Raw genomic sequence first — 26,829 nt, forward strand, 5'->3', positions numbered from 1 at the left:
ATCCGCATCGGCGAACTGCGTCATCATTTGGGGCCCTGGAACCTGCGGGAAAGTGTCAAGGAGGTGGATTGTAGGCTAATTTTGGCTTGGCTCGTTAAACAGATACCGATTAAAGAAACTCAGCGGGGTTTTGGATGTTTCTATAAGGTAAGATATTTTAAAATAACGGCATTTCCGCTCATTCACATATAACATGCTATCCGAGCTGCTTAGCGACGGCGTTGTGAGGCGGCGGTGAGGTCCTCCTGGTCTTCCTGTTGGCTCGTTTGTGTTTGCAGACGTACAGCTAGCACGTTATCTGGACGAGAATCGCCTAAACCGTTAGTGTGAGCTGTCGGCCACACAGCAGGAGACGGTGCTAAAGGTTTTGGCGGCAGTAATAACGGAGGGAACCGCTGCTGCGATCCCTGACTGCAGGTGCAGAGACAGCCAAGCGGTTCCGACATTTTACCTGGGTGATTTTATTTTGTCATTTCAGCCACAGAAAAAAAGAAGAGAGAACTGGCAGCTATCTCAGGACCAGGATATGAGACTGATCTGTCACAGAAACTGGAAAAATTAGGACTTTATGTTGTTTTAGGACGATTTCTCTCCCAGCATTTGCAGAGGTCTGAGTTTGCAGAATAATGTGTTCTCTGCATTGCTGCTAGTTCGACAGCTTAAAAAAACAACAAACAAACAAAAAAACCCAACATGAACGATCGTGTCAGTTCCACTTACACACCGGCTACTTTATTAGGTACACCTCTTTAGTTGCACATTAACACATTCACATGATATCAGCTCGGTGTATGTAGCCATGTAGAAATGTGATTTAAGTGACTTTGAAGGTGGCATGGTTGTTGTTGCCAGATGGGCTGGTCTGAGTATTTCAGATCTGCTGGGATTTTCCTACACAAACATCTGTAGGGTTTACAGAGTGTGGTCTGAAGAGGAGAGAATATCTAGTGAGCAGCAGTTCTCTGGGTGAAAATACCTTGTTGATGTCAGAGGAGAATGGCCAGACTGCTTCAAGCTGATAGGAAGTCAGATAATCACTCATTATAACCAAAGTATGCAGAAGAGCATACAATTCAAAACTGGACAACAGAAGGTTGGAAAAATGTTGTCTGATCTGCTGAGTCTTGATTTGTGCTGCAGCATTCACATGAAGTCTCAAAATTTAGAGTAAACAGCATGAAAGCATGGATCCATCCTGTCTTGTATCAGTGGTTCAGGCTGGTGCTGCTGGTCGTGTAATGGTATGGGGGGTATTTTCTTGGCACTCTTTGGCCCCTTAGTACCAACTGAGCACCACAGCCTACCTGAGTATTGTTGCTGACCATGATGTCCATTCTTTTATGACCACAGTGTACCCATCCTCTAACACAACATGTCAAAAAGCTCAAATAATCTCACACTGATTTCTTGAACATGACAATGTGTTTACTGTACTCCAGCGGCCTCCACAGTCATCAGATGTCTATCCAGTAGAGCGCCTTTGGGATGTGGTGGAACAGGAGATTCACATCTAACACACCTGCAGCAGCTGTGTGATGCTATGATGTGAATATGGGCCAAAATCACACAAGTCTTTGCACAGACGCTGATCTGCAGTTATTTGTGTTTCCTATCTGTACAGGTGCTTTGGTGCTTTCTGTCTCTGAGGTCCAGCAGTGCAGTTGGTTGCCATGGCGTCTCCAGGGGGACAAGGAGGAGGAGCTCTGTCAATGAGAGGCGGAAGCAGCGCCAGGAGGATGAAGTGGGCTCTGGAGCTGAACTTGGGCAACACCAGGTAAAAGGAAACTTAGTGTTCACACAGGTGCCCTGAACATTTGCACCCATCACCTGGAGGAGCTGTGAAAAACTCAGTGGTGTCCAGTCCAGAATAGTGCAGGTAACGGGTCTGTGCCATTAAGTAAATTTACATTTCAGGTACAATTTTGGCTTCTACCAGTTCTTTTCCCCATGTTTCACTTCTTACCACAATCTTTTCCTATATTTTTGCCTCCATCACTAACGTGACTGCTGTATATAGTTGAACTATAATTAAAGTTGAAGGAGATCCATTCAATTTACTATATAAGTGTTATGTAATCATGATATCAGTATTGATCAAAATAATTTTGCCTCTTCCACTAGTACTTGCTCAATTCTAGTCTACTCTACTTGGTTTCAGTCATTTTCAATTACAATTGAGTACTGCCTCAATGTGAATGGAGTCGTTATAGAAAGGTGGCCCAGAGGTCCTGTGACATCGTCTGTAAGCTACACAAACAAGAATGGTCGCTCCGTCTAGATTCTGTCGTCAGCCACCAAGCATAAAAGCGTCTCTGTTGGTTAGTGTGTAGCCATTTCCCTCATTGCCAAGTTTCAAAAACAGCAGGTTTGAGTTTTTGTGAAGGAGTTGCTCTCATGACTCTGGTGACGCCACTCCCTGGCCAATCAGTGGCATGCATTCTGCTGACATCACATTTTCGGATCGATTTAGGCTCGCGTCCTGGCCAAGTAGGCATTAAAAGTGCCTGTTACCAGGTACGACCGCCTAATGGAAAATCCCGAAAACCAAGTCGAGCCGAGCTGTTGCTAGTGGAAAAGAGGCATAGGTGTGACCACAGCAGGTAGCTCTGGATCCTCTTCCTGGCATAACTCCAAAGGGGATTTGTGTGTGCGGCTGGAATCAAACAATCAACCTTTTATTTGGAGCCACCCACATTCTTGTTAAATGAAACAGATCATTTTTGGGATTGAGATTGAGTGCGTGCTGCTTGTGAGGAAGAACTCAGAGCAAATCCAGTTTCACTTTGGTTATCTCGAATTCTGGAAAGTACGAGTATGTGGGCTTTACACTCTTGCCTTCAGTGGTTTGTAACACTGAAATACATTAATTGGCACAGCTTTTTAATCTGTTTGTTACTTTTCCCACTGCAGGAGTCGCAGTGACCGGCAGGGCGGTCAGGGAGACGTGGTTTACCCCATCGGCTATTCTGAGAAACCTGTCCCCGACACCAGCATCCAGGAGACGGACAAGAACCTGGTGGAGAAGGTGAGGAAAGTTTCAGATACATGCATATGTCTCCATGTTTAAATGGCACTGGTTAAGATTTCTATTCATCTTGCATCCTACAGCGGAGTAGTCCTCTTTGGAGGCTCGCTTTCCACCACTGAAAAACTGAGTTATTTTGCCAAAAACAAGTCAAACTTTTTGGTTATTATCTCAAAATTTTGGCGTACTAACTCAAACTTGTGAGAAAATGATGAGAACCTGCTAGTTAAGTTGAAATTTTGAGATAATAACCTGAATTTTTGACTGATTTTTGGTAAATGTTGTTTTCCAGTGGAGGAAATAAGCTTCCACACTCAGCCACTTTTGCTGAATTGTTTTGTATACAGTAGACACATAAGGAGAAACTGTAAAATGCATTTTTAAGCCACTTCCGCATGGAATCAATCACACAACTGAACAAAAGAAAGAAAAAAGGATGTGCTGTGAATGTTATAGAGAAGTTGCCTCATTAAAAGACATTTGAGTGAAAATTAGTAAAACAAAAAAGCTGACATAGTTAATTCTGTCATGTATTCAGTTACCAGTTTGTTTGTTTTTTTTCATTTTTCAAGAACACATTCATCTGAAATATGAGAAAACACGTCTCTGTATTAAACAGTGCACTTAAACAACACTCTGTGATTTCAGCCTCCATTCAGCTGTGATGCTCATGGGCGTGGACAGTTGTGGGGTTTAGGTGCATCTCTGCACTCACATGGGGTGATAAACGAGACACTGGGGAGTTTATTTCCCAGCCAAATCAAAGCATACGTTTTATTTTTTATTCTATTCTATTCTATTCTATTTTAAATATGCTGTCAGAATTCTTTCTAGTTGGCAAAAACAAAAAAAATGTGCCCAGATGTGCTGCTCGGTCTCAGCCTCGTCCTTTGTCCTTCCTGTCATGCAGCGCTGCTGGGACGTGGCGCTCGGGCCCTTGAAACAGATCCCCATGAACCTGTTCATCATGTACATGTCGGGCAACACCATCTCCATCTTCCCCATCATGATGGTGTGCATGATGGCCTGGAGGCCCATCCAGGCTCTCATGTCCATGTCTGCCAGTAAGTACCAGCATTCCGACATGTTTACCTTTATGTTCCTGACAGGACGCCAACTGCTTCTTTCTTCCTCTTGTCCTCTCCTTCTCAGCCTTCAAGCTGCTGGAGAGCTCCAGCCAGCAGTGGCTCCAGGGACTCGTCTACCTGATCGGAAACCTTCTGGGCTCGGCGTTGGCCATCTACAAGTGTCAGTCGATGGGCCTGCTCCCAACACACTCGTCTGATTGGCTGGCATTCATAGATCCACCGCAGGTAAGGTCATAAATGTGCAGCATTCACAAATGGTTCTTCATATTTTGGCTACTTAAAACTCATTCACACATAAACAGCGAGCTGGGAGCTTCATGGGAGCATAGCCTCATTATCTTCTGTGTATGAACAAAAAGATAATGAGGCTATGCTGGCACACAGGAGAAGGAATTCAGTTGTTTCATGACATAGCAACACTGGAGAGTCGACCTTATTTTACTTCCTGGATCATACACAGCCCAGTTTGATCCTGAGAGGGCTGGACTGTTAAAACTGTTGCATGATGATGATGATAACTGTTCCTCTTTCTTTTAGTGTAAATTTAAGTACATTCCCATTTATAAAACTGATGCTGAGTAGCCTGAGATGTCTTCAGAACAGTACGTCTCAGTTTGTCCACAAAGACCGATCCTTGGACTTGAACCTCATTAAATTACATGAAGGTTTCTGCAGCTCATTACCCAGAATTTGTCCCATCATTAAAAAAAAAAAAAGAATATTTCTGTTCATTCACAGAAAAATATTCTTTTTATTAGGAAAGCTGTAATTTAATGATTTGTTTATGGTGGAAAAAACAGGATTTTCTCTTCTTTGATAGAATGCTAACAGTAAAAACTCCTCATTGTTTGACTATTATTTCCTGATTAGGACAAGAATGCAGCAAAAGGTTCAAAGATTATGCTGTCCTCCTCCTGCACGTTTAGCAGATAAACATGAACAGATGCTGCTTGCTGTTGAAGTAGTTTTATCTGTGCACTGGTTCCCTTAGATGTTAGATATCAAAAATGTATTATTCACGCGGAGCAGCTCAAACTCTGGAGAGTCCGCAGCTCATTAACCAGCTGCTAGCAGCTGAAATCTCCTTTTTTTTTTTTTTTTTTTTTTTTTTTTTTTTTTAAATATCAGCAGTCAGTTGCCAGTTTGGCAGGTTTCATTGTTTCAAACGCTGTTTATAAAAGCTGTCTGTGTAATGTGAGTAATTTAGGGGGTTATATTAGGTCTATAGGTGAAGCAGAGCAGTGATATCATTGACACTGATATATATATTTATGTATATAGTGCTTATGTATATGTGTATAGATTTTTGCTATTTTATTTTATTCTATTCTATTTTAGTTTTTAGTTTAGTTACTTGTTCTTACTCATCCTTTTCATTTTTTCTCTGTATTGGGCTGCTGTAATGCACAAATTTCCCCGTCGTGGGATCATTAAAGTTTTATCTTATCTTATCTTATTTGCTGTGAATCTTTTAACAGATCACAGGTGAGGGTGTGTCTGAGTGTATTTAATGTTACACTGTCCATCTTGATGGGTGAGTGATTAAGTGAGTGAAGCTTTTTGTGTTTTCTGGGTTTTTGGCTTCTCTCTAGCATCCTTTAAATGTTTTTGACTGCTGAACTACTGTTTCCAGCTCAGTAGGGGGCAGGATTTGCTTAGCTTGGTCATGGAAGTAACCTTGCATTTGCAGTTGAGTTTATCTCTTTTTAACTTGCATATAGCAGGAACAGAAAATAATGAGTCTCTTACCTTATAGCAATTTTCCCATTTTCTGCTGTTTTGATAAAGAAAAAAGTTCTTTTATACATAAAAGCTGTTTGCATGCAGTGGAGTTAAGCTCAATTTTCTTTTTTTTTCTTTTTCTTTTTTTTGTTCTTAAAAGAAAACTGTCAAAACTGACCACTGTGCAACTGATGAGTTTAAACACAGACATTAAAAATGCTGTGTGTGTATTTACGAGCCATTTTAAACCATCAATCACATCCATTAATAAATCGGGTTTTTTTTAAATGCCACTGAAAGTGTATTAAAGGGGGAAGTTCACCGCACACCATGTTGTAGATGATGGTTGTTGCTGAATGACAGACTCCGGGTTGCCCAGGTAAACCTCACGTATATTTCCCACCCTGTCGTATGTCAGTCAGCAGCGTCCTTTGCTCTCATTGGCGGGTAACTGTCCCTGGTGCGACATATGGCTGTCCTGAAGCAGTCTTAGGCTTGAGCTCTTTCTACAACCCATGAAAATTCATCTCTACATCACTGTCCTCCACCCGGTGGTCTCAGGTCCGCCCTCTTTTACTTGCCAGCAGGGGTCCATATCAAAGCAGCTTTTGGAAATCTCCACCCATGTATAAAGGAGCAGCTGAAAGTAGCTTACTGTGACCAGTTTCACCTGGTCAGCGAGCAGCCTTCAGCAGCCACCCCCCCAACCAGTTGGGGAATGCACATTTATCATTAGTAATCCGAGGATGCCAGACGGTTGCTAACCAGTCTCCAGGCTTGTGTAACTGAGGCCTTGGCAGACAAGTTAACTTGTATACAAGTTAGAAAACAGTCAAAATTGGTCCTAATTTAACTAAGGCGAAATATTGCCCACAGAAATATTGTGGGTACCAATACACCACTGATTTTAAAAAGCTCTGTCAGCCTACATGTATCCACTCATTTTCTAGCTCAGAATACTGCAGGCTTGTTTTGGTTCCTGTCACAGAGAGCAATGCGCTGCCAGCTGCGTAAGAGCTTAAAAGCAGCAGTTAACTGCCATTGTAAATTAAGTAAACATGGGTAATTAGTTTAACTGAATAGTATTTTTCTGCAGTAGTTGGTTCTGACCAGCAAGGCGAGCAGCGTTGCTGTGTGTTTCCTCTGCCGCAGTTACTCCTGCTCAATGTACCCATGTTTGTCTCCTCAACAGCGGATGGAGATCATGGGAGGAGGGATGGTGTTGTGAAGAGGACCACGTGTGCACGCAAAGGATTGAGCTGTTGACCTTCAGAGGTTAGATACTGTACATACTCCACCGAGGCCGCCCGTCACAGCTGAGATGGAAGAAAATCCAGCCAGCTGGCTTTTTCCTGTCCTCAGCAGATCCAGACTCCACCGCAGCAGTTAAAACAGCTACGCCAGGGTTTTATTACACACACATACGCACACACACACACACACACACACACACACTTATAATTTGCCTTTTATCAGAGAAATGTTACTTCCGCCAGCTGCTCTGCTTGTGTTTGTCATCACCTCTGCTGCTGTTCTTTTCTTAAAGTCTCTTCATAACATCTTCAAAGCCAGCGGATCATCATATTTACTACTGTTGTACTACTGTAATTATATTTCCACATGAAATTAACTTCACGTGTTCACAATACAAGGTTATTTGTGAGGTTTTTTTTTTTGTTTGTTTGTTTTTTGCAGGGTAATCATCACTAAAAGCAGAACATTATCTATAATTCCTGAAACTTGTGAAGCATTTCTGATGAAGTTTCTGTTCAGTAGAATACTCCCCCCCCCCCCCCCCCCCCCCATCTGTCATTCAGTTTGTTGTGCACGCTTAATTTTCTCAGCATGAATTCAACATTGCTACACAGCAGCATTTACTGACCTGTTTTAATTTATAGGTCTGTTTAATTTATGCAGATTTTTTTTTTTTCCCCTTTGTAAATGTTCTATGAAATAAAGCCTTATTGGTTGAGTTCAGATGAATTTTCAGTGTGTGATTATTTTTGCAGAGGTTTGCTGGTAAGCTGAGTTTCATGAAGATGTTCAGTGGCGTTAAACAGAAACCTTAAATTAGGTGTGAAGAAATGGAAACCGTGCCACTCTAGAGCTTCTTGGGCAACATGGTGAAATTTGTTTAGTCAGTTATCAGTTTTCAGCCATAACCACAAGAGTTAGGTGTACTATCTCAAAGTGATATGATTACACACTGTGTGTAGGGTTGAGCAAGAGGATAATACACATTTGAAGGCGTGGCTCATGTGACTGTTGACTGCACACCTCCATCAAAGGCTGGAAATTTACTCCATGCCATCTGTGATCTGATCCGAGTCCAAAGCTGTGAATCTGGTTTAGTTTGTGATATCTGAAATCAAAAAGTCTCCTTATCGCAATGCAAAATGTAAAGAATAGCTCTAAAATTTCCTGGTTTTATATCCGGAGCTACTACAAATGTTAATGGCTTGTAAGTTGGGCCACTTTGGTCAAATTTTCACAGAAATCTGTTATTAATGTTTTCAGTCATCCTGCTAACAAATGAACTGAATGGACAGAGCTAACAAAGATATTCCTTTAGTATGCACTGATCAAAAAAACCAAACAGGATAACACAAAGTTAAACTTCAGGGATATCAGCCTGTGTCCGGTTAGGAAGCAGAAACCACTGCAAATCCATTTCACCTGCTTTGGTGCAAATGAAACCACTGATGGGAGCAGATACTGGTCCCGCTGCTGGGTTGAAGTCGTTCTGCAGCCCTGTCCAGCTTTCCTCGTGTGACGCCCCGTTTACTGGCATCTTCTTGGCTCGTTTGAGAGCTTTCACTTCAGGTGAGCTGAAACTGAATTTGAACTTCTGCCTCTCTCCAAACTTTTCCATTCCATGAGTTTCTACGTGTGGGTGTGGATTTATTCCACAGCGGGAGGTTAGTATCAGCAGGAACACCCAGAAGAGAACAATATCAGTCAGGTGTGACAGAAACCCGAGAGCTCGTGAGGAAGACTGACAGCTTCTGGTAGTCTTAGGTAAATGAATATGAAAGCTTTGTTCAAAAAACAAGAAATATATAACATTTAGTTAATCATAGGTTTCCTTACCCTTTATTGACATTCCAACACATGTAATCACATGAGGTGAAGTGAGATTTTGCACTCAGATCCTGTTTAAAAGCCAGCAGGAATGAGAATACACAAGCATAAAAACATATTTATAGTGTCAGTATAAATAAAATGTTCAAAAAAAGTGTGCGCTGGAGAGTGCAAAGACACGAGTGCTTTCTCATGTTTGTTTACAGCAGAGAACCACCGGAGTTCAGCAGGGCTGGTGGTTCTGGTGTGGATGCTCCGCAGCCTCCTGGCTGAGGGGGGCAAACAGTGCGTGTGGGTGGGTAGGACACAGGAGGCCCTTTGCTGCCAACAATCCCCTGTGCAGCTCTCACCCCCTCAGCAGAGCCTTCTACTCTGCCACGGAGCTGCTGCCGTGCCACACAGGGATGCAGGAGCACAGCATGCTCTCCACCACCCATCTGTAGAATAAGATCAGGACTGAACTCCTGCTCGCCTCATCCTCCTGAGAAACTAATTTACTTCTGATGTCTTTAGAGGTTTGAAACAGGCAGCGTGATTGTAAATGTTATTTACAAGACGGACTGATACTTGTACAGCATTTCTACTTCTACTCCTCTTTGCATTTTTTACTACCAACTTCTTTCACCCGATCTCACAATCCTCTTATTCTGTGTCTAAATGGCCACTTTAACATTTACACGCTCCAAATTAAGCGTCAGTAGATTGGTAGGCAACCGGCTCTCCTTCACACTGGTATAGACTGTTTGTTGCTTTTAGTTAAAAGTTAACAAATTGATGTTGTTTGTTTACATGTTAAACACAACAAATGATAAAAAGAAAGACTGGTAAAAATCTGGAAATTGGAAATGATAAGATACTAAGAAGAGACAGTATCCTGATCTGAGTGGTGGTTATATACGTGCAGTTTTTATGGTTGTGTTTATTAAAGTTAATTTAGATGTTTCAAAATAACTTTTGACATAAGTGCCAAGATGGCTGCCTAGTGGAAAGACTTCTCAAGGACTCTGCTGAGTGAAAGCACACAAATCACCAGCAGCTCACAATTCTGACTTAGATGACTTTTTTCTTCTCTTTTTTTAAACCATTGTAAGCTAACGCTTCATTTGTCACATTTTCTCTCTCTCTGTCTCTCTCTCTCTCCCTCTGTCTCTCTCCCTCCGGGCACAATCGGGCTTCCACACATACTTTCGGACCTGCTGGTCCTGTCTGACCCTGCGGCTGTAGTCGCGTTGGGTGGGCCGGGCTGCGAGCGTCCGGAGGGGCGGGACGGGTGAGAAGAGGAGAGGCTTCAAATGGGGCTGCGTGGCGTGTGTGTGCGTTTCGCCATGTGGAGGAGAGCAACCGGAGAAGTTGGTTTTCAGATGATTGGCATTTTTGTTTTTGCTGCGTCAAAAGAGCTCACGCGAGCGTGTCCTTTCTCCCCATTCTTTAAAGGCGCGAGGCACGTTAACGGACTTTTTATTTAAAGTGAAAAATAAACCCGGGGAACTGACAGCTGTCTGTAGCTCTGTTTTTTTTTTTTTTGTTTTTTTTTTTTTTTTTTTATCTTTAACCCCTCAGCGACAGAGGAGTATAAATTACTTTTCAAGTTTTAAAAGTAGTTTTTTTTTTTTCTTAAAAAATAAACTTTTCCAGTTTGCTTCGTCGCCATGGAAAGGATTGACGACGGTTACTTGGCAACGCAGGAGTATCCACATCCATTCGTTCACAAAGTGAAGCTGACCAGGGCGCAGAGGATCCGGGTAACGTTCAAATATATCGATTTAACATTAAAAATAAAGCAGAAAGACGCATGTAAAAGGTTTTATTTTACTGGACCTCATTCGTTAAAACATTGACTGCTTACAGCATATGGTGACTTATCTAGGCTGAACAGAGGAGTGAGTTACCAAAAAGGTTTCAGTGTTTACAAAGTGTTTGGTAACAACACTTCCTTTCTGGGGCTCCTCTGATCTCCCTTTCCCTGTAGTTTTCCTAAAATTTCCTCCATTTTTCTCATATTGGCCCGTACTTCCGACACCAGCATCCATAAAAGAACAGTTTAGTCTGTCTCAGTTCCCAGCTGCTCTGAGATCTGTAAGCAAATGAGCCATAAATGCTTCCAGCACAGTCAGGCGAGGCTCATGATGGGAACAACATACCATAGAGTTGCTCAACTCTGGCAGACTTATCAATGGGGTTGGGCAACATGAAATATGATTTTTATTAGTAAGTGGATCCGGTTATGCCAAACGTGTGCAAAGTTGCATGCTAATCTGCTCATTACTAATGGTGAAGGCATTTGAGTGTTCCCTTCATACACAGGACAAACGTGTTCACAGGTGAAGAGCTGTAATCTTAGTTTTATTTAGTAACTTCAGACAAAAATTGTAAAACCACCAAAGAAAAGGTGGTACTGATTTATTCCCAGGGTCTGCTAAATCAGGGGTTTTCCTGGCACAAAATGGGTGTTTTAGTGGTTTGACTATGAATGTAAACAAGATTCGTCCATGCACAGAGGAGGCACCTAGTCTGTGACATCATTTGACAGAAATCTGTGCATTTTACTTCCATTTGTAACTTTTTTAAGCAAAAATGTTCACTGGGATTCACAAATTAAATTATAATTATCACCGTGCTGTTGATTTTCCCTTTGTGTTGTCTAAAACCTCTTTGGTGGGTGCTGGAAATTTGTAAATCAGCTAAAGTTTGTTATTTAATGATTAAAATCACGCAAAGTCCAGTTTTAGAGCAGTATGAGATTTATTGTGTGATTTAATGTGTGATTGTGCATTTTGTTTATCTTCCTATCCCACAGGGTATCATCCTTGGCAGCATCCTCTTCCCTATACGCGTCACCTTGGCAGTTCTTTGCTTCCTCATAATGTGGCCTATTGCCCGGCTACGGCTGGCCGGCCTGTCCAAGGAGGAGCGCTCCAAACCCGTAGAAGGCTGGCGGCGCTGGTTTTTCCACCCGATCATCTGGCTGCTGAGCCGAGCTGTGTTCTTCTCCCTGGGTTTCTTTTGGGTTAAGGTCAAAGGTCGCAGGGCGGACCTGAAGGAGGCACCTGTGCTGGTGGTGGCCCCCCACAGTGGCTTTCTGGACATGCTGGTTTTGTGCCCAACCCAGCTGGCGACGGTGGTGTCGAGGTCTGAGAACACCAGCCTGCCAGTCATAGGAGGTAAAGAGGAGTGGCTGATGACTGCCCCTCCCTGAGCCTGGTTCTGCTGGAGGTTTCTTCCTGTTAAAAGGGAGTTTTTCCTTCCCACTGTCACTAAGTGCTGCTCATAGGGGTCATTTTGACTGTTGGGTTTTATCTGTAATTATTTGAGGGTCTCTACCTTACATTAAAAAACGCCTTGAGGCGACTGTTGTGATTTCCACTACATAAACAAAATTGAATTGATGCCAATGCCAGCTTTTCTGCCGACTCATGATGATATCATTAAACATGAGGGCTTTAAGCGTGAACTTGCTTGTTTACAAATCCAGTTACCCGTTTATCCAGATGGCATTTTATCAAAGGTAAAATCTTTGGCTGGTTAATCCACAGTGTTTGCATACAGCCTGCATGAGCATCAGAGCTAAAGATTGCTACATCTTTATCCTTTTTCTTTTCTTTTTTTTTTTTTTTTTTTTTAAGTGTCTCGTCCTACTTTCCATATATCTGAATTATTTCCTAGAGTTGGGAGGAAAAAAATCAAAACATGCTTTGAAAAAATGACCACTGGAGCATTCCCCCTGACAAAACCAAAGTCCTGAAACCATGATTTCATGAAACCTCTTGGAGCTCTTAGCTCTTATTTTGCCTTTATTTTGAAGCATTATCTAAATTCACTTCAATTTTGCTGGTTAAAAAAACTGCACATATAGAACAACCAATTAAATCTGATGAACATGTAAAAGGTTTGCTGACTTTGCACCCAAAATAAGGTTTTAAGAAAGCTTTTCTCTCCCCTGGATGTTGTACGTTGCTGTTTCTCCCATAGATTTGAGTTCAGGATACTTGCAGTGCTGTGTCTCTCACTCTTATGCCTCTGACAAAACTTAGCACTGACGGCTGCAGCCAGGCAGGATTTAGCCACTTGTTCGTCTCACGTGCCTGGATGGCATAATATTTTTCTGTGCTTTGGAGGTATTCACAGTGCAACGTGCTGATAAAGGCAGGCATTCTCTCTCAGGGTTCCCCCACCTATCATACAAGCAATCCAGAGCAATATTTGAAATTGAGCAGTTAGAGGGGAGTAAAGGCATGTAAGGAAGTCCAAAGATAAACAAGTGGCCCACACCACTGGCTCCTAATCTGCTCTGGTGCTTCCTGTCAGGCTGTCTTGCTTTCTGGTCCTGACACTCATTCTTTTTTTTTTTTTTTTTTTTTTTTTTTTTTTTTATAAATTGTGTTTCAGCTCTGCTGGAGTTCAACCAGTCTGTGCTGGTGAGCAGGAAAGATCCGGAGTCGAGGAAAAGGGCCGTCGCTCAGCTCAACGAGAGACTGACCTCCAATGGCTACTGGCCTCAGGTGAGGCTACCAAATTGTCCGGTCAGACATTAGAGATTAGAGGAATGCAAAACCTATTAAAGATGATCTTTAATTGTAAATGGTCCATCTGGTTTTGACTGTTTGAGGTGGTTTTTAAAAAAATCTCTATTTTGGCACAAGCAAACGTGTGAGAAGTGGACTTGATGGAAGAAGAGGGAAATGATTCACTTTTCCGCCTCACGGGAATACATTTATTTACATTTGCGTCCTTAATGACAGTTTAAACACTGCAAAAGTCACCTCAGGTCAGTTGTTATGGCTGCTACAAAAGGAGGGATGCTGCATTATTAACAGAAAAGTTAAATAAAAGTGTAACTAAAAAGGTCTTGTGTTAGGAATGAGGAGAGCGGGAGGGCAAGAGACCTCAGGACGACCACACCTTTGTGGCAAACGGGCTCAAGGAGATTGTCCACAAGGTGCTTAAATAGAAGGTGGTTTATTTAAAAGTGAACTAACAAAACACAAACACCAAAGAGAGTTCATGGCAGGGGAAAAGGGAAAACAGCCTTAAGCTGTTCCTCACCACAGTCTGATCGGTGTGAGCTGGCAACACTGCCATTGTCACCCAGTAAAACTGTCTCCAAGACAACAGCAGGAGGGGCGGCACAGACATGGTGCAGATTTCTCTGGAAAAGTACAGAGCGTGTTAAAGGCCTACAGCAAGCAGATTGTGCTTTTAAGGTTGTTTTAGCAGCCCTTTAAATAGTTTCATGAAGGCTGAAGCTCACTTTCTGCAAGCCTCAACTCGCTGCTTCTCTTAAATTTCTGCCTAGATGCTGATGTTTCCCGAGGGGACCACGACTAACGGCTGTGCTCTCATCAAATTCAAACCAGGTGAGTAAGAAACAAATAGAACAAACAAATAGAAACAAATGCGTCACTCTAGCCCATTTTTTTTTTCTCAAATGTCTGGAACAGAGCATAGTGCTTTTTTTTTTCCAGCTGTTTGAGCAAATCTCTTGGGAATGAACAGCATGAGTGTGAAGGGTGTAGCTGCACATTGTTTTGCTGCTGAGTGATTAACTTCTCCCTCTTCCTCCACTCTGTCTCCATCTCTGTCATCAGGTGCATTCCTGGCAGGAGTTCCTGTACAACCTGTGTTGCTGCGTTACCCCAACAAGCTGGTGAGTAAAACCATAGATGTGTTGTTGATGACAGCAGACGCCTTTAATACAGGGCTTACCTCATATGTCAGCAGCCTGTATTGGCTCTTAAAGGGATGGGTTTAGAGTCATGGGGCGGTTACATTTATGTTTCCTTGGGGCTTATTCAGGCACACGTACATGTGAGACCAGACTCTATCAATTATAGGTCCAGTAGAAGCAGAAGTTTGACTGTTAGGGGAGGTGTTTTGTCCATCAGAGCATTTTTGTCTGCTAAAAATAGTAGGCACTCTTCTTAAAACCTGCCAGCTGAGATGCTTTGCTTGCTATGACCACTGCAGTACAGAAGCTGGATGTAGCCAGTGTGAGTTGTGATTGACAAGTTGTTGTCTGATGGGCATACCCTGGATATGTCTCCTTTCTATCGCTATGACATGAAAGTAGCTATTGAGCCAATGAAATCCTCAGAAAAAAAGTAAGCTGAGGTCACAGGCCGAGCAAGCCGAGGAGACAAGTTTAAGGTACTTCTACAGTGGCTTCACTTTTCAGGCCCAGAGGCTGCTGTGTGGCTATGATGTGGCATTTTTATGCAAATAGGAATTCTGGGATCACAGCTCCACCTTAGTTTTATGACACACTTGACGCACCTGTTCATCCACACAGAGATCAGTGCCAGGGAGGTGGTATTTGGGTACATGGCCCTCAAACATTATTCCAAATATCCGTGAAAGCAGCAGGTTTGTTCACAACCAAACCTGACATTCCAATTGTTGACAATTAAAGTGCAGCAGTCTCAGGAAGGAGGAGGGAGGAAAACACTGAAAGGGGAGCTAATCATTCATGATGTGGTTTTACATTTAATTTACATGATAGTGTGTCCAGTGCAGATATCAGAGAGCTGCACCGGCTGTTTTTGCACAACTTGTCTACTGATTTGTCCTTGCAAATGTTCAGGAGGCTCACACGGGTGTTACAAGTGAAAATGGAAACAAATTAATGGAAACACCTAATGAAATCAGACAAATAATGCCTTCTGTTGCTCTAAAAGAGCTTCATCTAATCAGGAAAATAAGAAAAAAAAAACACATTTAAGTGAATGCTGCACTAGTAAATTTCTGATATTTTTGATGTTTTCGCAAAGTTGCATAGCCTGTATAGGCAGCGTAGCTCGGCTTGTTTAACACTTACTTTGTGCGACAGTATTTACTGTCCGTCATTTTGGTCACGTGTTCCCCGTCACTTCCTCGGCCGTGGATCTATATGTGTTTGTGTGTTTGCGCACACTGTCCTGTATTTTAATCAGTTGGGGTTGGGTTTCTGAGCAAATATTACAGTGTTTGCATACTGTGTCCTGTCAAGGTGTGTTATGCCTGACTGGAATCATATATGCTGTTTAAAAAGAGAAAAAAGTAAAAGCCTCCCACTTTAATAACAGGCAGAAGCAACATGAGAAAATTTTTAGTGTGTGTGTGTGTGTTGTTTACTTAAATCTGTTCTGTCTCTTCCTCAGGATACTGTTCGTTGGACATACAAAGGCACAGCCTGGTGAGTTCCTTCATTTCTTTATCTGCACATCTGTCAAACCTGTTTAATGCCAGGCTTTTATTTAGAGGGTGGAGGGGGCAAATCTGCACTTTTTTTTTCTTTTTTTTTTTTTAGGCGTCACCCCCAAAATAAATAAAAAATATGTTGCAACTAAGGGTTAAGGTCTGCACAGTATTTGGCTTCAAGTAATAATTTCAGACTTAAAATATTTATTAGAGGTGGGTGAAAAATTCGCTACAGCATAGTACTGTCAGATTTTGGGAGGATATTGTATCGACACATGGACACAATGTTTTGTTAAATAAATTAAAATACTTTGGGAATACCCTGAACGAGTGGGCTCATCTCATGCACCACCATCCTGAGAGGACATTAGTGAAGCAAACTTAAACCATCCAACACTCACAAAGTGGCCTCCTAATTCAGAGCTCATGGCTCATCCACACCAGTAAAAATAGGACAGCATCCTCCTTGTATTTACAAAAACAAATTGGTGACTGTCTGGTGATTTTTATCAAAAAAAAAAAAAAAAAAAAAAAAATATATATATATATATATATATATATATTTATCATCCAGCGACCAATTGCAACTTGTGTTGACCCCATTCAGTCATAGACTGACGGCAGACTGACTAGTCGTACAGCAGCACTTACTGTATGGCAGGTTTTAGTGACGGTGTTGGCATGCTTGATGATCTTGATGAGATAACTTTGTCTGGCACTGACACAGTTTAACTTTGAGGGCATAATTTGCAGTTTAAAAAGTGATAAATCACAATATACAGTTGTGCTCAAACGTTTACATAACCCGGCAGAATTTTTGCTTTCTTGGCCTTTTTTCAGAGATTATCAATGATAACACAAAAACATCTTTTCCACTCGTGCTTAGTGGTTGGGTGTTTATCAATAAACGGTTTCACCCGTTTATTGGGTGAAACCATTTACATAGCCGGGGTTTGTAGACTTTTGAGCACAACTGTGTGTTATTGCAATACTCAACATATCGCAAAATATTAAAAATCGCAATAATATCGTATCATGGGGTGTTCGATAAATTGCCTTCCTAGAGCAATTTAAGCTCTGATCAGTGCAGATCGCTGTCGCCTGTGACCAAAAGGTCAGCAGGTTCCAGTAATACGAAGCATGTTCAGCATACCTAGGATGTCTATCTTTGCTGGCTTCACTTACCCTAACATCTACAGTCAGGATAAGCAGTCGTACGAATGTGGTTATCCACTCAGTAAATCTAACTGTGAGCACGTTCACATGAAAAAGGTGGCGCTGGCGGTATCTGACCAATCACAAAATTGTGTATGTGTACTGCCAGCAGAGCAACTGATTTATTTTATTTTTTTTTTTTTTTTGAAGCCTGGAAGAAAAGCAGGCAAAAAGACTAATAAGCTTATAAAGAGATAACATTAATATTGAGCAGAACTGAGTTCATCTTATTGGTGTGGCCCTCCACAGCAGTCCCAGTTTCTCATGTGGCCGCTTGGGAAAATTAATTGTCCACCCCTGATCAGGGAAAGACAAAAACTCGAGGCCCTCCTCCTTTCTGTACACAGAGGTGTGAGGGATCTTCCAGGAATGGTGATGCTGTTTTCCAGAGAATTGATTGGTCAGTAAGCAGCGATTTCATACCTGTCGATTTCTAATCTCAAACGTAACCTGCTGCAGACCAGCACAGGTTGCCATGGCGATGTACCCCAATTAGAAGTGAACCGCCTCCACTGGGGGGTTACCTGGATAAGCCCCTAGTCGGATCAGGTTTCTTTCCTGCTACTGGTAACATGTAACCCAGTATTACCTGCCTTCCTCGGTGGTTGGTGTCTAAACCGCTCCCCCACCAGCTTTTTTGCTGGTGAGTAGGGTTACATGACACCCACCAGGAATAAAAACAGGACCTGACAAAGGGCAGATGAGCTCATCCGAGGCGAGGGCCATCATGTCCCCACACTGCCTTGTAGGAGTAAGGCTAAGGGAGTAAACCCTAACAGAAAATCTACATCCTGTGGTACTTGCTGGACATCTTGGTCACCCCTTGCCTCTACCGTCGATTCTACAGGACTAAAGAGGAGTCCTCGACCTACAGCAAGCATGCTCTCTTTAATAGTTTGCCCAGGTTTACGTGCAGAAGGTATGGTTAGGATGTTTGTTGTTAAATCTCAAATCTATTTTATTAAGTACAAAGGTCAGGATCTATGAGGCCCCTGTTCTCTCTGTTTTGTTATATGGGAGTGAAACATGGCCAGCCTATTGTAGTCAAGAGAGTCAGCTCAACACATTTCACCTGAGATGCTGAGGGAAGATTGCTACAGAAAGCGAGCGAGATAAAATCCCAGACGTCCACGTTCTTGACATATGCAGTTCAACAAACCTGTTCACCATTCTGCACGTGCACCGCTTACGATGGCTGGGTTATGGTTGAGATTCATTTCAAGAAAGGAAAGGTTTAGCAATTGTCCATTTATGAAAAATATGAAAGCCATTCATTACCGAAAATACTGTCCACCATCCTAAACCAGATCTCTTTGTACGGCACGATTAAATGGGCTGGTGTAAAAATATTTTTGGCTTTTTTTTTAACACAACATCTCGATAATGGGAAAATTGGTAACAATAATGAAAAATCAAATGAAATAAAATTTAATGAAATGTAATAATGTAGACGGTATAGAGGAACGTAGATCGTGTTGAGAAAAAGACTTTAGCAGAAAAAAAAATCCGTCATAGAAAACCACAGGAGTGATCCATGTCAGCCGAAGTAACTCCATCCTAGTGCTGATTTGTCCAAGCAACAGCCCAACATCTCTAAATATCAACACAACAGTAACAAAAATATTTTAGAAAGTAATAAAAACTAAATGTAGTGAAGAAAGAAGTGTAATATTGTTCTTTGAAACCCAGTGTGATGGAAGCACGGTTAGAGTGAGTACCTTCAGATAATAAGCAATTCAGTCTGATTGGCAGTTTAAAATAAAATGGAGCAGGTTTCAAATGAAAATCCATATTGAGACCTTTGATGTGGTATCAGTGGAGAAAGACCCCCCCTCCCAGGAAGTGTTTAATGACATTCGGAGCTGCATGGAGGCCTTTGTAAAGCATGACGCTGACAGGATGGTAAGTGAGCCTGGAGCTTCCCGGACTTTGGACTTTTTAAGGAAACATGTTTGTTTGCAGGCAACAATAATTCAGTTCAGATCCATTTTATTTATATAGCAACAGATCACAGCAGACAGTCGCCTCAAGTTGCTGTATAATAATAATAATAATAATAATGACTGCACCTGTACACTTTGCGACAGGTTGTGCCTTAGGGGAACAAAAAAATAAATAAAAGTGGTTATGTTACATTTTTATAGATTTTACACAAATATACAACACTGAAATAGAGTATGCCAGTTTTTTTTATTGTTATTATTTTATGTAACTTTTTTTGCAACATTTTCTATCAAAACACAAACAAGAAAACAAAGAACAAACAATTGGTGTGTGTGTGTGTGTGTGTGTGTGTGGGGTAAACCAAAGGTAGCCAGTGGAAAATACGACCTATGCAAATAAACAAATACCACACAGCAGCATAAAGCAGCCCCAGAGACGATGATCCATCCAGCAATTTCAAGAAAGGGTTCCAGGTGTCCTGAAAGTTGATGTAAGCGCTGCCTTTAGCACACCAAATGCTTTCACGGTTAGCAGAAAACATCTCATTAGGCCACTTTTAAAACAGGGAGGTGATGCTGGAGTGATCTGGTCTCATCAGAGCAGCCAAATATGGCCAAATTACAGTCCTGATGAAAAGCCGCACCACACTGTTTGGGAAAACGTGCCACATATATCACTCCAGAAATTACTCAGGGCCAAACAGGACCAAAACAGGTGCGATGACAATGAGAATACCAGTTTTAACCTCAGACAAAAGCAGTGTATGACCCATTAACTGACACTAGCAAAACCCTGTGTTTCACCCCTCCACATGTGATCCTTCCTAAACTGGGACCTCATCAAGACAAAAAAATCATGTGCAGATCCCCCAATTTTTAGCTTCACTGATCTATTTATTTTCTAAATTTGCCTCACATTCTCAGTGACTGTAATGAGTTTTCCAAATGAAATATAATTTTCCCCTCCCCGTCTGTTAGGACCGAGGCGCTGTGGCACACAGTTTCCCAGCCGTACACCAACATGACTGTTGAGGTAAGAGCTGGTCACTCTGCTTGTAAATCAAACAGTGTAAATTTACCACTTATTGTTTTGTTAAACACCCACACCTCAGTGATGTGGGTGTGTGACTTGGGTGTGTGTTTGGCATTATTGTTCATTGTAGTGACAAGTTAAAGCCATGACTGTTGATCAGTAACAGAGGGCGTGAGCGCAGGTGTGACAGTCAGTTTGATTTAATAAATCTGCAGTCTGTCTGTGGAAGAAATCCTATATCTGTGTGTGTGTGTGTGTGTGTGTGTGGTCTCTCTATTGAGCTGTGCTGTGACTGCACAAAACAGTGTTTATCTTTTTTGTTGTGCTGCAGTTCCTGCCAGTTTACGAGCCTTCTGAAGAGGAGCAGAAGAACCCTGACCTGTACGCAGACAACGTTCAGAGACTCATGGCCAAGTGAGAAGAGCATTTTTTACTTTTTTTATGACATGTCAGCAAGACTGTTTTTGTTTTGTGTTTTCTGGCATTTAAATGATTCCAGTTACTGGTTCTCCCTGTTTTGGGGAACTGTTTTTTTTCATGCTGCACTAGACATACTTTACAATGGAAGAACATTCCTGTAATTCCCGTGTCCAAGCAGCAAAACCAAAGAACAGGAAAGCCAACAGTGAAGTGCCAAAAATTGCAGTACCTCTAATGGCCACTTGAGGCTGGCTCCAAAAGTGAGTGTGTTAAAAATCATAAACCCGGGGTGGCCAACTCCAGGCCTAGAGAGCCGGTGTCCTGCAGGTTTTAGATGTGTTCCTGATGCAACACACCTAAATCACATATAGAAGTCATTAGCAGGACTCTGGAGAACTTGACTGCATACTGAGGAGGTAATTCAACCATTTGATTCAGGTATGGTGGATCAGGGACACATCTAAAACCTGCAGGACACGAGCTCTCAAGGCCTGGAGTTGGCCACCCCTGTCATAAACAGAGCCGCTGTGACGTCAATGACTGGTTTCTGGCGTTGCAAACTACACAAATGTAGTTATCGACTAATTAGTGTAACCAACAAAACTGAAGCACAAACCTGCTGGATGATCTGTACCACACAGCAAGCTAAAATGTTAGTCAGATAATCTAATAAGCACATGCACTTTAATCACTCTGAGTAGTGGATGAGGCCTGGCAGACACTGAGTAGCTCCAGCTGCATCTGTCAAGACTGGAGTCACTATAAAAGGTGGATGTAGCTACAGTGACATCGCCAGCTGGTTTCTAAAGTCCTGTTTCGAAGCTTCAAGATGAGGGTTTTCCTCATCTCGAAACTGGATGTGGCGTGTGATTGGAAGTTTCATAGTCCAATAAACCTTATGAAACATGGTATGACCAAGGTTTTTAATTCAGCACGACCCGAAACGAGTGATTGAGCAGAGGTTGAGTCAGAAAGCGGTTTTCACACAGACATTTCTCGTGTGACGTTGTGTGCACATTGCCAACATTTTTCGAAAGGTGTGACTTTTACTTTGAAGGAAAGCTGTCTCCATTTCCGGTTTGTGTCACACTTTTCATGGTTTCACTTCAGCTCAGAGAGCAGCTGGACAGTGTTTGTAGACAGGTCCCTCATTTCCATTCAAACTACAGGCACAGCAATATGCTAGCAACCAGTTGCAAATACACGTTTTCCTCTAGCAACAGGTGGTTGCCAGATGGTTGCTGACCAGTTTCTAGGCCCGTGTGACTGGCACATTATTCACTTGATCCTGCACTGTCACACGTCCAAAATAGCAGACAAGTTAACATCATGTGGTCAGTGGTCACATCTCTGCAAAACCTCACTCATTTTGCAACAGCTATTACCATCTGGTGGCCTCCAGACAGAATGCAGCTTTAAAGCACTTCTGCATTGGCTTCACTTTACACAGCCAGGAAGCTGCGTCCATCATTTATAGTGTCCTTCTTACCTCACTGGGAACTATCCATACAGTCCAAAACAGTTTGTTGGACCAGCCTGTAAACATGTTTTATAATGCTGTAAAGATGGACATTTAAACATGGGAGTCTTTCAGCTCTCCTGAGCTGCACTTGTTTAAAATGTCCAACTTCAGTCAGGAAACTGTTCAGTTTAGAGCCTGAAACAAGCTGCGATTTTCTGAATCGAGTTCCTGCACATGACTCACTACTTGTTTTAAACCACATGAAGAAAGTCAGTTTGAGCTGTCATAGGAAATTGTATTTAATTTAGTTTTAAGTTGGATCTTATGTACCTATATTTCTCCACAGAAATGGAACTTCTAGCAATAAAATCCGTTAATCCAAATAAAAGCACTGCCATGTTAAAAGGCAGACAGGAAAAAAATAAAAACTTTACATTTGTGAGTGATTTGTGTGCCTGTCAGGTGTTGTAATGTAGTTGTTTTTCCTGTGCATTAGGGCCCTTGGAGTCCCCGCTACAGACTATGTGATGGAGGGTGGGGTTCCTGCCAGTAAACTGGGTGGTCTCTCTCTCCCGCTGGAGTCTCCCGCCAGAGAAACGCTGACGCTGCTGCACAAAAACGGGTGAGAAATGACTCCCAGTTGTGTTTTTACTAAACTTTAATGGCTTTAATCAATGTCATACAACAGCTTACCTCATTTTTCTTTGTCCTCCTCTCCATCAGTCTGGGAGCACATGAAGTAGAAGCAGCGCTGGACAGAATGATTGACAGGTGTCGCTCAGAAGCTCAGGGCACGAAGGTCAGCGCAGAGGAGCTCGCCTCCGTCCTTGGGCTGAGTGACAAGCAGACAGCTGTCCACATCTGTGGCCTCTACTCTAAGGTACAGTCAGGTGTAATCGTAAAACTGACGTCAGAGAACACCGGCAAGAACAGGTGCAGCCGAGGCCTGACTGTGTCCTCTGAGGTTTCATGGCTTTGAAAGACTGCCCGAGTGCCTCTGTGTGCACCAAATATTTGTTTTTCACAAGAGCTTGCTCCAGCTGAGTAAACTACGGTCAGATCTTGAAAGCTGATTAATTGCTGTATCAAAATAAATAATTCAGCCGCTGTAAATGAACTGTTTCTTAAGGGAAGGCGCAACAAAGGTTTCGGCATGTTTCTCCGTTGCTGATTACGCAGAAACTATCGAGCAGATTTTCAGGCAGCCCATTACTGACAAGGGCATTAGCAAAGGAGGAGACTGTAACAGACAGGTGTAGTTAGGGCATTGGCTTTGGTGGAAGGTTGCTGTCTTTATGTTCTTCTAGTTCAAAACAAGTTGTTGCTTGCTTTGCTTGCAGGAACATCTATGGGTTATGCACTGTTCTTTGGGCAAACGACCCTGCCGTCCATCTGTATCTCATACTTTCTAGTGGTGTGGTGGGAGCAGGTTAAACAGAGCATTACAGGTGTGCTTTTCCCGTTTGCAGGGGTAGCACGAGGCATTTCTGGGCCACATGTAAACTCTCCAGCAAGTTCTAAGTGTATCCCAGGGTCTCCTCCAACATATTCCTAATTAGATGCACCAGTTGAAGTGAAAGAGCAGCACCTCTACTCTGAGATGTCTGAGTTTCTCACCGTATCACTGAAGCTGAGCCCTGACACCTGCAATCTTATTCTTTGGGCCACTGCATAGATCTGAGCAGAGGTGTGGGTTGGAACACAAAAGCTTGGGTCCCTGGCTCAACTCACTCTTCACCGTGACAATCGAGTACAACACCCGCATTACACATTGCAGGTCTGCCTCACGCTTCACTTTCCCATCGTTCGTCAATATGATCTCGAGATGCTTGAACAGCTTTTCATTCAGAGCGAACAGATCTCTTCATCATACGCCCTAAGGAGTGTATAGTGAATTAGTTTTTTAGTTATTCATAAATGAGTCAGTATAATAACAAATCTGTGCCTTTTTTATTTTAAGTTTTGCAGCAATTACAAAGAGCAGGGGAGGGAAAAGGGGCTGATGAAATCTCTGACTCTGTGTTGTGTTTTAGGATGACACGGTGGACCTCAGATACATCTATTTTAATGTTGCACCCCTCACTGGATATGTTGACCTGAAGTCGCTGCTGCACTCTGCGTTCCCTGTAAGTCCTGTGGATTTATCCACATTCTTCTTTCTTTTTTTTTTTTTGTCTGACAGCCACATTTTTGTCTCTTTATAGCCTTTCTCCACGTTCCAGTGACTGCATTTAGAAACATGATGCACCTTAAGGATGTATTTTCAGTATAATGCAAATGCATCCAAACCTTGTAATAAGAAATTTACTCCAGCAGAATGCCAAACATGTCATTCGAAATCCGGGAAATATAAAGATGCTTTCGGCTGCTCTCTTATTCACAAGGGGTTGCCACAACAGGTAGCTTCGCATGTTTTAATTTGGCAGATTTTTTACAGCAGATGCCCTTCCTGTCACAACCCATGTGGGATTTGTGTCGTCCTGGAATCAAACCTGGGATCTTTCGCTTGTTAGGCAAATAAATGCTTGCAAAAAACACAGCTGACATCTTCAGGAGCAGCCTTGTTGTACCTGCTGTTGTCTTGCCAAGAACACCTGCTGCTTGTTTTTTAAAAATTCAATCTTTTTGTTTTCCAGATGTTTGCCAGAGAGGGGGGAGGCAGCCTGAATGAAAGGGAACTGTCGGACCTCATGGGGGCGCTGCTGGGTCTTCCACAGCACAGCACTGCTGAACTCTACGCCGCCTCCTCCAGTCAGAGCCGACTCACTGAAGGTGAGACGCACTGATCTCAACAGAAGTTCTCAACTCTGAATATTCACTTCCCAGACTCGGCTCATACAGGCTGCTAAACACGATAACAAGATAACCTGTGAAAGAAATAAGTCACTAAGCTCCTGTAACATCATGTAAAGCAGGGTGGTCCGTGAATGCCCGTTACACCACAGGGTTAACCGGCTGCTGTTGTGTATTGGAGTGAATGCCCTTCAGGTGCTGCAGGTGCAGAGCATTTTACGTTCTGCTTGGTAAAGTAAAAGATAGCTCACACTTGCGTGCACAGTCAACGACAGTTACTGGGGAAAAAAAATCAAAAAGAGCAAACACGTGGAGCTGTGGCAGAAATGATGGAACTGCCACACATGGTGGAAGTTCATTTGCCTTTTTTTTTTGTCTCTGTAGATAAATATCCAAGCAGAGATACCTTTATTTAAGAGCTGAACACGCTGGCTTATTGAAATGTGATTTGTGTATTGTAATTATTGATGTATTTTCCCCGATCGAGTTCAATTCAATTCAATTCAATTCAATTCAATTTTATTTATATAGCGCCAAATCACAACAAACTGTCGCCTCAAGGCGAGTTCAGTTCCTTGCGTGCTGTGAAGGGAATTTAAAGTCCAGCCTGGGGGGTGGATTTTTTTTTTCTGTGGCCTTTTATTTATTTATTTTAAAGCCACAATCTTTGCATTTTCCTTGTTTTTATTCCCTTGTGTGCTGGTGATTATAGGTGACAAACCACTTATAAACCAACCCTATTTTGGCTTTGTTTCCACAGAAGCTCTGCTGCGCGTGCTGACGACCCACCCGACCTATCAGAAAGTGACCAAGGAGTACCTGAAGCCCGAGGAGGCGCCCGTCACCCCTCTGTCCAGCGGGAAGTCCGTGAACAACAACGGAAACCTGCGCAGCAGCAACGGATCCATTTACAACACCAGCAAGAAGTCTGAGTGAGGACCTCGCTGTGAATTTTACTTTTATGGGGGTGGAAGGGGTTCGGAGAGGACGGACAGATTGAAGCAAAATAATGACAGAAGATTGTACCGCACACGCTGTGTGTGTCACAGTTTGTGTTTTTAGCTGTGTGTCCATTTGCACAAGCAGTGGTAAACCAAATGAGACCTTTAGTGTGACTAAATGATGCTTCAGTTTCTCTCAGGGGGGTGTGTGTGTGTGTGTGTGTGTGTGTGTGTGTGTGTGTGAGAGAGAGTTTTAGTTACTCTTTACTTCAAATGTTGTTAAAGTTGTTTTTATTATTCAAAGGTCTGAAATGTGTTATTTATAAAGTTTCTTTGATTGTGTGCTGACTTTTTTAGGGATGGGGGGGGGGGGGCACTGTGTAAATCCAAAGGTTTATTTTGTAAATAAATTTATTCTTGCATTTGTGTGTTTTATACTTGACAATGAAACTGTTAAATGAGTTTTCCTGTTGTTCTTTCCTCCATCACATTCTCTTGCATTTGCACAGTAAGACTTTCATGACAAAATGGACATTAATTAACAGCTGTGTTTGTCTCTGAAAGAAAAAAGCTGGTGGCGACACGTTAACAGCTCGTGCTGCAGGAAAAATGAACATTTTAGCACCTTAAACCTAAACAGCCGATTTCCCAGTCGTGGATTAAGCATGGTCCTAGACTAAAAGGAAGAAGTCAATGAAGACCAAAATAGGACAAAGTATTTATTCCAGGATTAGACATAATCCCTGTATGGGAAACTGGGCCAAAAAGGTAACAAGGAAAATGTCGCACACAGAAAGAGGAATCCTGTCAGTCTGTGAGAACGGTTTTTAATGAGACAAGCTGGTGGCTTCACAGCGTGTAAGTCATATTACTTAGATCACGGTTTTGGCTACATCTGGCTTTGTCATCTTTTTGAGGCAAAAGCTTAAACTC

The 26,829-nt window shown here is 42.4% G+C and overlaps 2 protein-coding genes across 2 annotated transcripts; both read left to right on the plus strand.

The window, feature by feature from the left end:
• Positions 1 to 8: 8 nt before the first annotated feature.
• emc4 (ER membrane protein complex subunit 4) lies at positions 9 to 7,812 on the plus strand. Its single transcript, XM_030753678.1, has 6 exons — positions 9 to 147; positions 1,622 to 1,774; positions 2,911 to 3,025; positions 3,936 to 4,089; positions 4,178 to 4,338; positions 7,028 to 7,812. Exons 2-6 carry the CDS (start codon positions 1,671 to 1,673, stop codon positions 7,061 to 7,063), a joined length of 570 nt encoding a protein of 189 aa, XP_030609538.1. The 5' UTR covers positions 9 to 147; positions 1,622 to 1,670; the 3' UTR covers positions 7,064 to 7,812.
• A 2,422-nt stretch (positions 7,813 to 10,234) lies between these two features.
• On the plus strand, positions 10,235 to 26,247 carry lpcat4 (lysophosphatidylcholine acyltransferase 4). The gene is made up of 13 exons (XM_030753775.1): positions 10,235 to 10,658; positions 11,714 to 12,077; positions 13,303 to 13,415; positions 14,210 to 14,270; positions 14,502 to 14,560; positions 16,050 to 16,084; positions 20,226 to 20,280; positions 20,612 to 20,694; positions 22,659 to 22,784; positions 22,886 to 23,042; positions 24,196 to 24,288; positions 24,799 to 24,934; positions 25,716 to 26,247. Exons 1-13 carry the CDS (start codon positions 10,566 to 10,568, stop codon positions 25,889 to 25,891), a joined length of 1,551 nt encoding a protein of 516 aa, XP_030609635.1. The 5' UTR covers positions 10,235 to 10,565; the 3' UTR covers positions 25,892 to 26,247.
• Positions 26,248 to 26,829: the final 582 nt, after the last annotated feature.

This window comes from Archocentrus centrarchus, chromosome 18 (assembly GCF_007364275.1).
Source record: "Archocentrus centrarchus isolate MPI-CPG fArcCen1 chromosome 18, fArcCen1, whole genome shotgun sequence".
Lineage (NCBI taxonomy): Eukaryota > Metazoa > Chordata > Actinopteri > Cichliformes > Cichlidae > Archocentrus > Archocentrus centrarchus.